Source organism: Ahaetulla prasina, chromosome 7 (genome assembly GCF_028640845.1).
Source record: "Ahaetulla prasina isolate Xishuangbanna chromosome 7, ASM2864084v1, whole genome shotgun sequence".
NCBI classification, from domain to species: domain Eukaryota; kingdom Metazoa; phylum Chordata; class Lepidosauria; order Squamata; family Colubridae; genus Ahaetulla; species Ahaetulla prasina.
The window spans coordinates 70,247,140-70,260,957 of record NC_080545.1 but is presented as its reverse complement, the minus strand read 5'-3'; the positions used below and the strand labels follow the sequence as shown (position 1 = coordinate 70,260,957).

General features: G+C 39.7%; 1 protein-coding gene across 1 annotated transcript; it reads right to left on the bottom strand.

The window, feature by feature from the left end:
• Positions 1-1,127: 1,127 nt before the first annotated feature.
• PVALB (parvalbumin) lies at positions 1,128-13,418 on the bottom strand. The gene is made up of 4 exons (XM_058191127.1): positions 13,295-13,418; positions 5,437-5,569; positions 2,469-2,578; positions 1,128-1,278 (listed from the first exon to the last, which is right to left on the bottom strand). Exons 1-4 carry the CDS (start codon positions 13,353-13,355, stop codon positions 1,250-1,252), a joined length of 333 nt encoding a protein of 110 aa, XP_058047110.1. The 5' UTR covers positions 13,356-13,418; the 3' UTR covers positions 1,128-1,249.
• Between the last annotated feature and the right edge of the window lie 400 nt (positions 13,419-13,818).

Sequence of the window (13,818 nt, the reverse complement as noted above, 5' to 3'; positions counted from 1 at the left end):
TAGTTCATTCAGGAGGTGACCAGGACACAAGCAACTGTGAGCAGAAATATCTAGAGAAAATAACAGGTACTTCTCAGTCTCTGATAATAGTTCACAGTGTCAGAAATTGCCCGCAGAGAATAGCAAAGATTCAGGAGGAAAAAAAAGGTTTGGTTCCACATGAAAACTTCTCTTGCAATGGATAAAATCTAGAATAAAATTGTATTAAAATTTAAATTATCCTCTTTGGGAGGATAAACTCTGCAGCATTTTTCCCTAACACAGGAATGCAGGGGTGAAATGCTACCAGTTTGGACCAGTTTGGCCGAATTGGTAGTGGCGATGGCGCATGGTTTGAAGAACTGGTAGTGGCAGCAGCGTGAGACTCCGCCCATCCACCCGGACATTGTTACTTCCTGGTTTTAACAGGAAGTAACTTGTTTTTGACCCTCTGAAACATGTACAGAAGGCTTTGCGCATGTGCAGAGGGTCCACGCACGGACGTGATGCAGATTTCACCCCTGCAGGAATGGTATTAGCTGCACAAAAATCTCAGTAAAGCTATTTCTTTTCTGTTCATCTGAATTTTTGGGAAGTAGCATGAATCATTTTGTTTCCCATACAAGCTACTTACTGGCAATGCTGCTATTGTCCATTCTAGAACTGATTGTCTGACTGCCTTTGGTTGAAATAGTTGCAAAGGCTGTGCATAAGGTATCTTCCAGACATGCATAATTTCCTGAATATATGACTAGGAAATAGTCACCGATCATTTTTATAAGCAAAATCCAAGGCATGTAAGAAATATTGTAAAGTATTGTGACAATTTCACTTAAAGGAATTGGCTGTCAAATGAAGTTTTCTAACTGCTATCACTGTAGATTTGTAAAGTTGCTATGAACACGTGTATGCGTGCATGTGCAGGAAAATTTCTGGAAGAAGATGTCAGTCTTGTCAGAAAGCAATAACAAGATACGATGAGATTAAATTAGGCACACTTGCAATATACCTTTATTGAAATAATGTCTTCCCAATCCTCTCATAGTGTCCCTTCCCCTTCATGCCAAAATAACATAAGAGAAGCAGTGAGAACAGTCCAGATTGATGTGACCTTTATTATTTTAAGAGCATTTCCAGCACAATTACAGTGTTACAGGACTGCAGCGGACAGTTGAAGTATAGATGAACGGGTGGAGCACAAAAGAGGCCCATACAAACAAGTGGAATCAGGTGGTAAATGATAGATAAGGATTCAGATGATTCCAAACCTTTATGATTGATTCACCAGGATAATAAATTCTGGAGGAATGATAAAAATGAGAAGAAAATAAATGGTTAATATACAGAAGAGATGGCTATGATAGATGCAACCAACTTCGCTGGTTTCCCTGTCTTATAGCAATCAAGGGGTAAGGGATAGATCATACATTTCCTGTGCAGAAGGTTGTCTCATATTCGATTTTTATACTATCCAGATAGGATTGGGAAAACATCAATCCATCTAGCAACACCAGGTCTGAGTTTGTGTTGACTATACTTAGGCTAATTGGACCAAGGATGAAACTTTCAAAAGCAGCTTCTTACGTTCTTATATTTCTAGATATTATCGTTCTCAACCATCTATGGCTGCTGTTGCTGATTAGGAATTTTGGGAGTTGTAATCCTAACATTTCTGGAGAGCATCAGGTCAGGAAGATTTGTGAGCTGACATGAAGTGCCTCTTTTGAAAGACATTGTGTCATCTCAGAGGGAATTGCATTGTCTCTGGTACAAAGTGGTTCATCACAAACCACAAATCACCTGTCCTGTCCCTTGCGGGCCTAATATTTAGTCTTGAGAAAATGAGATTAGAGCAACACTTTGTTGACTAAAGTAATTGATAAATTGAACATATCTACTGATCCAGAAGCAGCTTGATAGTAGAACCATTTCATGAGAGAGGGGTCAAACCCTTTCACTGCATCTGTTTAAATACTCTGAAATTTAAGTAAATTAAATTTGGGGCAAGGGTGAAATTCAGCAGGTTCTGACAGGTTCTGGAGAACTGGTAGCGGAAATTTTGAGTAGTTTGGAGAACCAGCAAATACTACCTTTGGCTGGCCCCAGAATGGGGCGGGAATGGAGATTTTGCAATAACCTTCCCCCAGGAGTGGGGAGAGAATGGGGATTTTGCAGTATCTTTCCCCTGGAGTGGGGTGGGTATGGAGATTTTGCAGTATCTGTCCCTTGCCAAGCCCACCAAGCCACGCCTAGCCCACCAAGCTGCGCCTACAGAACCGGTAGTAAAAAATTTGATTTTCACCACTGATTTGGGGGTACTATAATTTGAATTTCTGGACTGAACAAAGAGTAAGGCTCAATGGCCTGAACAGCCCCTTCCAGCTTTATGATTTTATCATTGTCTTTGAATGCATAATGATCATTAGTTCAGGTTATTTAATTGTGAACTTCTGGTACGAAAGTTGATGGGTTCAGGACAGCATACTTACCATCAATACCTATTTTGCCATCCTCGTCTTTATCTCCAGCATTCATGAATTCCTGGGTTTCTTTATCAGTGAGATGCCTGCTATTGGGGGAAAAAATCTGCAACATCACCCTGTGAATGGAAGGGAGAAGAACTGATTCCAGAGATAATGGTTTTATAAACATTTATATTTGTTATATACATATAGAATTTTATTTTCTTTCAAAAAATGGTAAAAAATAGTTTTGGGGAGAAAACTGAAAAATATAAAAGTTAATCTTGTCTGGATCTTAAGACTCAGTAACATCTGAACAACAGAAAGAAACAAAATGTATTTTTAAAAAGAAAAATCTACGCAAATTAAAACGGAACTAAAATGTGTAATGGAAATTAAATCTTGGCAGAATGAAAAGGATTTTAAATTGACAATGAAAGGGCTCGGTGTAATGTATCTAGTAGACAGGTATAGGTAGTCTGCTCTAATTGCAGGCTTAGTTATAAAGGGAAATTGATTTTTAAAATACATCTTATTTGTATAGTCTAGTTTCCAAGAAAAATTATTTCTGTGTATCTTAGCTTATTGAGGAGGGAAGTCATATAAGGAATGAGACAGATTCTTCAGTGTGTGAGACCTAAAGTACAGAGGACTTTAATGATTGACCATCCTGGAACTAATGGTAGCAACTGAACTTCACAGGACAAATGCTTTGTGCTTGCAGTAGTCAGCATCCAATAAAGATCACCCTCCTTCATTTTGGACCACCTCAAATTTTTAAATCGTCCTGAAGGTCATCTTCATGGAAAATTGATATTCAAGTGGAATGTCTATGGAGATTCTCAATCATCCATATCATGGTTGTCCCAAAGGTGCTTTTCCAAACGGCAACTGGACTTTTTTGGTTTTTGCTTCATGAACTGAAGAAGCTTCTTGGATGAGAAGCAAAACATCTTCAAGGGAAAACACACAAGAAAATCCAGTTGAGTTTTAGAAAAGCAACTTTGGTTCTTTCGTGGAATGGATTACAGCAGAATGCAAAATGGTTTGATGAGAAAGTATACTTCTGCTGCATCCACGAACTAAAGAATATTCCTGAACTACTGTATTCTCATGTTTAAGCCATCCACTTACTTCTTAATTCCTAGTCATCACCCTTAGCATCTTCCTCTCTGACTTTTTATTTATTTATTTATTTATTTGTCACAACAGTATATATAAGCATAAGCATGAGATAACTATACGATATATAAGCATATATATAATCATAAGTATGCAATAACTATATGAAATTGGATACAATCAAAGGGAACATTAGGACAGGAATGGTAGGCACGTAGGTGCTCTTATGTATGCCCCTTACAGACCTCTTAGGAATGGTGTGTGGTCAATAATAGATAGTTTTTGGTTAAAGCTTTGGGGATTTTGGGAAGAGACCACAGAGTCAGGTAGTGTATTCCAAGCATTAACAACTCTGTTGCTGAAGTCATATTTTCTGCAATCCAGATTGGAGCGGTTCACATTAAGCTTAAATCTATTGTGTGCTCGTGTGTTGTTGCAATTGAAGCTGAAGTAGTCTTTAACAGGAAGGACGTTGTAACAGATGATTCTATGAGTTAAACTCAGGTCATGTTGAAGGCGGCAGAGTTCTAAATTTTCTAAACCCAGGATTTCAAGTCTGGTGGTATAAGGTATTTTGTTTTAATCAGACGAGTGGAGAACTCTTCTTGTAAAATATTTCTAAACACGCTCAATTGTATTAATGTCCGAAATGAGGTATGGGTTCCAGACAGGGGAGCTGTATTCAAGAATTGGTCTGGCGAATGTTTTATATGCTCTGGTTAGTAGTGTAGTGTTTCTGGAGAAGAAGCTACGCAATATTAAGTTTACAACTCTTAAAGCCTTTTTTGCGATGTAGTTGCAGTGGGCTTTGGCACTTAGATCATTTGATATGAAAACTCCAAGGTCTTTAACGGGGTGGGGGTCGTCTGTAAGGTAATGTCCATCAAGCTTGTATTTAGTGTTCAGATTCTTTTTTGTCTAGATTTATGTGCTTTCTCTTTCGTTTATGTTTGTGTTCTAGTACAAGACTAGAGGGGGAAAAACCTTGAATGAATGACCTTAAATTTGCCTAGGAAAGGACATTGTCACATGTTAGGTACTTAACAAGGAAAAGAATGCAACTAGAAAAGGCACAATTTCAGATGCTATAGTGGTTATTTCAAGCCATTCTCAGTATCTGTAATTCAAGCTCTATTGGCTTGAAGCTGCCCTACAGAGTTTTTCCACAGAAAAGAGTAGATGGACTCTTAATGGACTTAAAACCAGAATAGATTTAATGGAGAAGTTTCAGGAGAATAGATTTTAGTTGAACCTCATGCGAAATGTCTGAAAAGTCAACACAAATAAATAATAGATTTTACCTGTTTGATGGGCTGCAGGGAAAATTATTTTGATTTATTCGATTTTATGTCTGCCCAGCTCATGTAAGTAACTCTTGATGGTTCATAATAGGTTAAAAAACAAGTTAAAAACCAATATACAAACATGTTTAGTTAATTAGTTTAAGAAATAGAAAATTGTGATCAACAGCAGAATTCATTCTACATCAGAGTTTGTATTAGGAATAACATTTTAGTTCAGTTCAGAATTTTGAGTTCAGATTCTGTTCTGATCTTATTTCTTTAATAAGAATATTACATCTGATTTATTAGTAACAGAGAGTAGTATAGATCAGGGGTCTCCAACCTTGGTCCTTGGTCCCTTTAAGACTTGTGGACTTCAACTTCAAGTCCACAAGTCTTAAAGGGACCAAGGTTGGAGACCCCTGGTATGGATAGCTATATTTCTAGTATGGCTAGAATTATGGGAGATTATCAACTAGGCCTGCATTTTTCTGCTACTAGCCAGTGTCAAAAATATCAACCTGTATTCCACATTACTAGCATATAGCACATGTCAATTGGTACATGTTATGAAAGGAATCTTTGCTTACTGTATTTCACCGGTTTCAAGATAGCCATTTTTATCTGTATCCAGAATGCTAAAAAACATTTTCAGTTCTTGGAGGCTTTTATTTTTCAATCCCAACATCTCAAAGAATTTCTTGTAGTCAAAAGTATTGGTAGCTGCAGGAAGTGAACAGAATTCGGTTTGCATTTTTTTTCCTTTTGTAGAAGACATGGTCCATTCATTGTCACAGTATAAGAACAATTAATTGATACATGATTGTTCATTTTGGGAGGGAAGCAAAGTTAGGTGATTTAACTATGCCAATGAGTGCCATCCTAGCTTGAGCAAATAATTGTAAATAGAATGCTTCTCAGTGGAGATACTTGATCCACCAAATGTAGATAACATTGTAACCATTGTAAGAAAAATGACCAGCTGTTAGTACCTATTTCAGCCTTACTTGTTCTAGTTTCTTCCAGATATGTTGGGACTGCAGCTTTCCTTAGAGATTGCAGAAAGCCAATCTATATGCATATATATTTTTTGTATAAAGAGTTAATCTATGGTAGCCAAACATTAACTTTATGTGCTATACCCTTTGCCTTCATTTTACCCTTGAGCTGTTTGGTTTTCTTTGTTATTGATTGATAGATTGATCTCCTTCTTTTGAGGACATCAATCTTCCCAAAGCAGCTGTCAAACAGTGTAAAGAGTAGTAAATAAAAATACAGTACACTAAATACTGTTTTAAAACGTATTTCCACATGACAGATGGTAGTAATGGGCAGTTTAACCAAACTTTTGTGTCACTTGTCTTCCTCCACTTCACTGCATTACTCAAATTATCCCAGGTCTGCAGGGTAGGAGATACCTGCAGAAACCTGAGCATCACTATTGCCACAACCGTCTTCTTGCCACAGTCAATTCGCCATGGCCAACTCACTGTGGGACCACTCACCACCCCCAACTTGTCACAGGAGAATGCAACTATTCAATTTAATTATTTAAAATAATTAAAACATTATTTTAATTTTTGTCATTCACATTTCATTTAATCTCTCCCTTGGCATCCTTTCTTTAATGATTCTATTCCACCATTTTTTATATATTAAGGTTATTGTTGTCCCATGGGAAGTTGGCCATGGTGAGTTGGCTGCAGAGAGTTAGCTGTGGAGAGTTGACGATGGTGAGTTGTCCCATTCTGTGACTATAGTGTTTGAAAATGGGATCCAGGCACGCACTTCTTAGGCGAATCAGAAGAGGAACACTGTCTGGCTGATGAGATTTATGTAAATAATAGAGACATTTATATAAATAAGATTTATGTAAATAATGTGTTGACAGAGAACAGAACTTTGTGAAGATATGGTATACTTACACAGGGATCATATAGATCATATACAGTGAGCAGGAAATTTAGAATAGGAATAGGAATAGGAATAGGAATAGGAATAGGAATAGGAATAGGAATAGAATAGAATAGAATAGAATAGAATAGAATAGAATAGAATAGAATAGAATAACAGAGTTGGAAGGGACCTTGGAGGATTTCTAATCCTAACCCCCTGCTTAGGCATTTCAGACAAATAGTTATCCAATCTCTTCTTAAAAACTGCCAGTGTTGGAGCATTTACAACCTGGAAGCAAATTGTTCCACTGATTAATAGTTCTAACTGTCAGGAAATTTCTCCTTAGATCTAGGTCGCTTCTCTCCTTGATTAGTTTCCACCCATTGCTTCTTGTCCTGCCCTCGGGGAATAGCTTGACACCTTTGTGGCCCCCCATTTCTCACATCTCTGATCTATTGCTTCCACTGCTGAGCAATAGCAACCTTATGGTGGAACATGTATTCAAGAGAAAAGAGTAGGAAGTGATGGCTGATATGACTTTGTTGGTATTGTAAGGATATTACAGCAGAGCATAAATCTAGAAAGCCCTATTCAAAGTGATGATAAGTATATTTGAGGAATACTGGAAAATGCAGACTAACCCTCTTCCCTGTAGTCACTATCCAGCATTCCCTCTCTGTTTTTGCCCTACCTCCCTACTTTCGAGGGCTGTTTCTCCTTCCTTCCTTCCTTCCTTCCTTCCTTCCTTCCTTCCTTCCTTCCTTCCTTCCTTCCTCCCTCCCTCCCTCCCTCCCTCTCTCTCTCCCCCCCCTCTCTCTGGAAGGTATCCAACTTGTGCAAAAGTGGCAGAAAAGCTAGATGGACAAACCTATGCAAAGCCTTGAAGGCAAACCAATCCCATTCCTCTTAGTGTGCCCTGATTGCTGTATCTTTTCCCACTGGCTGAAACAGTAAGCAGGCAAGATAGAGCAAATAACTGTTAACCTTGCCTTTAATGATTGCCATGCTCATAAATAACCAAATAGCATTTGGCAGTGATTTGAAACAGATGCAGTGGGGACAAGATAGGGATTGGCAATGGAAGCAACAAAGTTTATGATTCATGGATGGATGGATGAACGGATGGATGGGTAGTACTTTAACTCAATAGTATGAGACATCACCAAGTCAAAGTCATCTATTGGCAGGAAAAATGCAAAAATTAGGTGACTGTAACTAGCAAAATTGATGCTGCTGTGTGTAATCTGACACTAGTGTTTGTTTGTTTATTTGTTTATTCTATTGTTCATTTGTATCCTATTTTTATTATTTTTACAAATATCTCAAGGCAGCGAACATGTCCTCCCTCCTCCTGTTTCCTCATAACAACCCTTTGAGGTAGATGTGGTTGAGAGAGAGTGTTTGGCTCAAAGTCACCCAGTTGGCTTTCATGGCTAAGGTGGAACTTGAACTCTCCATCTCCTGCTTTCTAGTCTTGTACAAATTCACTTGGCTCCTTGCTTTTCTTCCTTGTTTTCTTTTTAGGAGTATCTAGTACTTTACATAGCACAAAATGCTTGAATATTCACTTGGAATAGTGAATTGGAAAGCATCATGGGCTAGATAGTGAATAGATGACCATATAGATGCACATAGATAGATACACACTTGTGACAACTCCAGAAGCAACTCTTTTCTAATTGCTTTGAACACAGGCATGGATTGTACCTATCTTATTATGGCAGGACCTTGTCACTTTATATGAAATAAAACTGTTTTTAATTGGGACTGCCAAGGGATGATTGCAAATTGATTACCCTATAAATTAGATGTGGCATTATGTAAACAAAAGAGACCATTAGGGTGCAGTTACATCCTCATGCCAATTGAAACTGCAGTTGGGAAAATGAATATCAGGGGGTAGTCTTTGGATGTGATTCAAAGAGCCATAGTGGCACAGTGGTTAGAATGCAGGCTACGACTGCTGGCTGCCTGCAATTTGGCAGTTTGAATCTCACCAGGTTTAAGATTGACTCAGCCTTTCATTCTTCCAAGGTCAGTAAAATGAGGACCCAGATTGTTGAGAGCAATATGCTGATTCTGTAAACTGCGGCTATGAAGCACTGTGAAGAGGTATATAAGTCTAAGTGCTATCACTATTCCAAAAGGATTCTTCAGTGCACACAGGATTATGAAGATAACACATGTCTTCAGTTCTGTAAAACAGCCATGTCTTTTCCAAAGATCAGATCACAACCACAGAGGGCAACTTCACAATCCTAGGAAATAATGTAGTTGCTTTAAAGAATTGCTGTTGTTTATTGAATACTATTCTCATGTTCTGACTTGCTAGAAGCACCATCTCCAAATTATTGATGCAGCACTGCACAACCATAATGGAGACAACAAGACTATTTTTGTGGTATTTTGAAAAGCACAGTAGGGAGCATCAAACCAAAAAGGATGCATTGTAACTTTAGTTTTTAAGAAGGAAGAGGGTTAAGACAGCATTAAAATGGGAATTGTAAGAACCCACCGTCTATTAAGCAGGCATATATGTATTGTTATTCTAAATTATTTATATAGCAATGATACTTAGACTTATATACCACTTCACAGTGCTTTGCAGCCCCCTCTAAATGGTTTACATAGTCAGCTTATTGCCTCTAACAATATGGGACCCTAGAAAGATGGAAGGTTGAATCAACCTTGAGTCGGTGAGAATTGAACTGCCAAACTGCTGTCAGTCGGCAGTCAGCAAAATTAGCCTGCAATACTGCATTCTAACCACTGTGCCAACACGGTAATTGTACCGTACCGTTCGCGGCAAAGATCCCTGCTCCATGGTATTAACAATCAATATTTTACCTTTTTGTTTTATTTTTTTTTGTTTACTTCTTAAGTACCACAAGTGCTTTGCCACTAAGTCTAAAGTCAGTAGTAATGTTGTTATAATTTTTAATAGATGTATATTCCACCTTTATTTTATAAAACCCAAGGTACCATAATTAATGCTTTAGTCTCCTATTTTCTTTATTTGCCTTCAGCTACATTTTAGGACCTGATCAGGAAACCAGCCTAAGATGCTGAAAGATAATCACTTCTTTTCCTCTTTCTCTGTCTCTCATCTCTCTGTCTCTCTCCCCTCCCCTTGCACTCTACAGATATGTCCCAGCTGCCTAATAGAGCTATGTGTGAACATTTGCAAATGAGGACTAAACTAGATGTAACACAGGGGATTAATATATTCACGATTGCATGATATTCACACCGTTTCACCCAAAACATTCAAGACACTTCAGGCTGTAAAGAAAGAAGTACTTTAAACACCAATCCAAGAATTTAAGGGGTTTTTTTTCGGGGGAGGTGGGGCAGATACAGGATCTAGCAGTTCAGTGGCCTGGTTATAGCCCAGAGAACAAGGGAAGGATTTTTCTGAAGTCCACTGGCTGTCCAGGACATTGGCAGAGTTCTACAAAAAAAGAAGTAGTAGTTTCAATAAAATGAGAAAGTAAGAATATCCTGTTAGATCAGCATATGATGAGTCCTAAGAGAAGAGAAGACAAGGCAACAGATATTTTAACCATCATTTTGTAGCAGGAAAAAAAAATCCTGGGAGAATTTCCCATTGTCAATCAAGAGTGCAGAAGACTGGTTCCTTAATTTCCATATTTTTAAATTGCTGTCTACATCCTAAACAGGAGGGAAGGCTAGAATTAAAAGGGGTTGACAAATAGCTATTTGTTTAAGGTTTTCTCCAGTGTATATTTTGTATAAATTATCTCATGGTGTGCATGGAGGTGGTGAGATATTATTTAGGAGACTGCTATAAAACAGGCTTTGTACTCTATCACAGCCGACATGAGCTTCTCTCTCTCTCTCTCTCTCTCTCTCTCTCTCTCTCTCTCTCTCTCTCTCTCTCTCTCTCACACACACACACACACACACACACACACACACACACACACACCTCACACAACAACAACAGTAAGATCATTAATAATGTTGATGATAATCCTCAAGAGTTTAAATGGCTCTGTTTAAATACTGAAATAATTGTCACCTTGGTTTTTACATCCAAGAGAGGTAATCGGGAAATCTGATACAGTGACTTTAAAAAGTGCTCTGATTGGCAATGTCTTTCATTTGGACAGATTTCTTTTTCTGGCACTGCATGTAAATTTAGAGGAAATCAATGAACAGAAAGAGGAGGAAAATGTGAGTTGGAAATCAGTCCACTTCTGGAGGAATCTGTTCTATGGCACACTTTCCTTGCGTGATTGCTACTGTTTCGTTCAGGGCATTTACCCAAGGTCACAGCAAAAAAAAAAAAAAAACCACACACACAAAAATTGCAGTGTTTGACTAAAAAGGGGAAGGACACAATTTAGCCTGTTACATGCATTAAGCAAATATAGACAGAGAAGCATATATTAGCCCACGAGTGGACAATAGAAGCCCATTTCTCTTTTTTCTGGTGGAATGGCCAGATTTCTGCCTCTTGAAATGAAACAGGCTCCTCTTCCCCAATTTAGGGGATGAAGAAAAACCATCCCATAATCAATCTGTGAATTCAGTCTTGTTGCTGAAAATAAATTCATGGATTAAGGAATCTTTTAATTGCAAGCATCTGTCTAAGCCTATGCATTTATTTGGGGTTGATTCATAGATCATTGTTGGGTTTTGTTTTGCTTTTTTTGCAAAAAACGAAGTGGATTTTGTAAGTTTGATTTATGCTCATTCCTGTCTCAACCATATGATATCAGACGGTTTGAGAGAGTGACAATTCCAGAGAGCTGGTTTGGGACAGTGCTTTAAGGTGCCAGACCAAAATTGTAAGACTCTTAAATTCTAGCCTTGCGGATGGCTTTGGATCAGTCACTCCTTCAACCCAACCTACCTCACAGGATTGTTGTTGTGGGGAAAAAAGGAAAAAGGAACATTATGTATACACCCTGAACTGTAAAAAGAAATAAAGGTGGGATATAACTATAATACAGAGAAAAATAAAATCCCATAGACATGAAGAGCCCTGAAAATACTTGGGTGAAATAGCAGTGGCTTGCCTGAATGAGACTTCTAATCCAGATTTGTCTTCCAAGGTAAACTAATCCAGATTTTGGAGGAAAAGAAGGCTATGCCAAACAGACAATGTTGACCATGCAGTCTAATATATTTGGAGGGCACCAGACTTCATGATGCTAAACCAGACAGTTCTATATTCAGCCATGCCCAATGGTATTACTTGACATTACAGACAGCAGCCATCTGCAGTCTGGGCACTTATATGGAATTTCCCAGAGAATTGTGTGACTTAAAAAGTTCATACGACAGAAGCAAGCCAGGGAATAATAATTGTATTACCAAGGTATAGTAAAACGTATAATATCAAAGGAACATATACACCCAAGACACGTTCATTAAAGTGAGAATTTGAGAGATTAGTGTGGCCACATATCGAAGAAGGCAAGGAGATGAGATCTCTTGCATCTCTGATAGAAGGAAATTCAGCAGATCTGGTTTGTATGCTAAGTAACACCTGGAGGAATAATCTTTCTGATGCAACTAGCAATGCGGGGGAACTTGCCATTCTTCTTTCTTGGATCAGACCTCTGTGGATTCTTTCCTATCCCCCCCTTCCAAATGTAGAATAAGTTGACCCTGGGCCTGGTTGTGTTTTAACCTGACCTTTCTGCCCCTTGAGTTCATGGTCACAATGTGGCATCTATTGTGCCCAGAATCCCCAGCTAGGGACAAAAACTAACCACTGAGTGCCAACATCAAATAAATATGGGAAGTTGCAAGGAAATTTGACCATTCATATTTTCTTTCTGCCCTTGTAAGCTTTCAAGAAGAGATCGGACTGCCATCTGTCAGAAATGGTGTAGGGTTTCCCGCTTTTGGGGGGAGAGGGGGCAGGGGACTAGATGACCTAGGTCCCTTCCAACTCTGTTAATCAGTAATTAACTTAATTGAAAGTAATTGATTTCCTCACCCCACCCCCCTTTAAAAAAAGAAAGCTGTCTCCTGGAAAGGAAAGGAAATCAAAAAAGAAACAAACCAAGTCTACCACAAGAAATTGAAACTCTTGGAAAGATGGGAAAACAGAGGAGAATATTGCTTAAAACCTGGCAACCTTGCATTCTCCAGGTTTGTGGCAGGGCAACTTTTCTACGCGGGGGAGGGGGGGTCGTAGAGTCCGGCTTTGCGGAAGCTGTAGTGCAAAAGATCTAGCGTGTCTCTGACTGAAGGGTAAAGCCAGAAACTTCCTTTGGACTCTTCCTTGGGCTGACAAAACGTGCGGTCTCCGCTAGCGCAGCACAGCAGCAGCAGCAGCAGCAGCTCTCTCCCCTTAGCCAAGCTTTCCTTTCCACTCAGGGAAGTTGGCGCAGAGTCTCGTCCCCGGACTCTTCCCGGCTGTGCCTGCTTAGGCTGGACACCCAGCCCTCTCTTCCTTCGCCCCGCGCCTCCAATAATTCCCTCTTTCCTTGCTTGAGCTCCACTTTTCAGCAACCCGGACCTTCCCGCTCCCATCCCTCTCCCCCCCCCCGCCGCCCCGTTGGAAAGGCTCACCCGCAAAGGCTCTCAACATCTTCTTGATCTCCTCGTCGGTGAACAAGTCAGCCATCGCCATCCTCGCAACTGTTTGGGGGAAAGAGTGGGAGAGAAAGTGCAAGGAAAGACTTCAGACGGAGGGGGGAGGGGGGAAAGTGCCCTTCTCCTCCGTTTTGCTCATATGACCAGAGCTGCAGTGCTGGGCGGGGATGGCACACCGGGATAAGGCTGGACCCGTGCCAGCCACCACCACTGCCAGCAGCAGCAGCAGCAGCAGAAGTGCGACGAGGCGCGCACCGAGGACAGTCTGCGGGTCGCTCGGCCAGGCGCGCCACTTTGCAAAGGGACCAAAGACCCGATCAAGAATCAAGACTTGTTTTGTCTGGGGGGGGGGGAATGGTCATATAGGGCACGGAGAAACGGGTGTGTGTGGGTGAGGTGAGGTGAGGTGAGGGTGGGGAGCAGTGCAGCAGAAACAAAGGGCCAATGCCAAAACCAGCGCTGTTAAAAAATAAAATAAAATCAGGGGCCAGTTGTAAAAT

What these genes read in the sequence shown, in the direction of transcription:
- PVALB (XM_058191127.1), bottom strand. Translation starts at nt 13,355, where the DNA reads ATGGCGATGGCTGACTTGTTCACCGACGAGGAGATCAAGAAGATGTTG. An exon ending in GATGTTGAGAGCCTTTGCGG is followed by an intron (nt 5,570 to 13,294) that starts GTGAGCCTTTCC and finishes CACTTCCTGCAG; the next exon opens with CTACCAATACTTTTGACTAC. An exon ending in TGGCAAAATAGGTATTGATG is followed by an intron (nt 1,279 to 2,468) that starts GTAAGTATGCTG and finishes TCATTCCTCCAG; the next exon opens with AATTTATTATCCTGGTGAAT.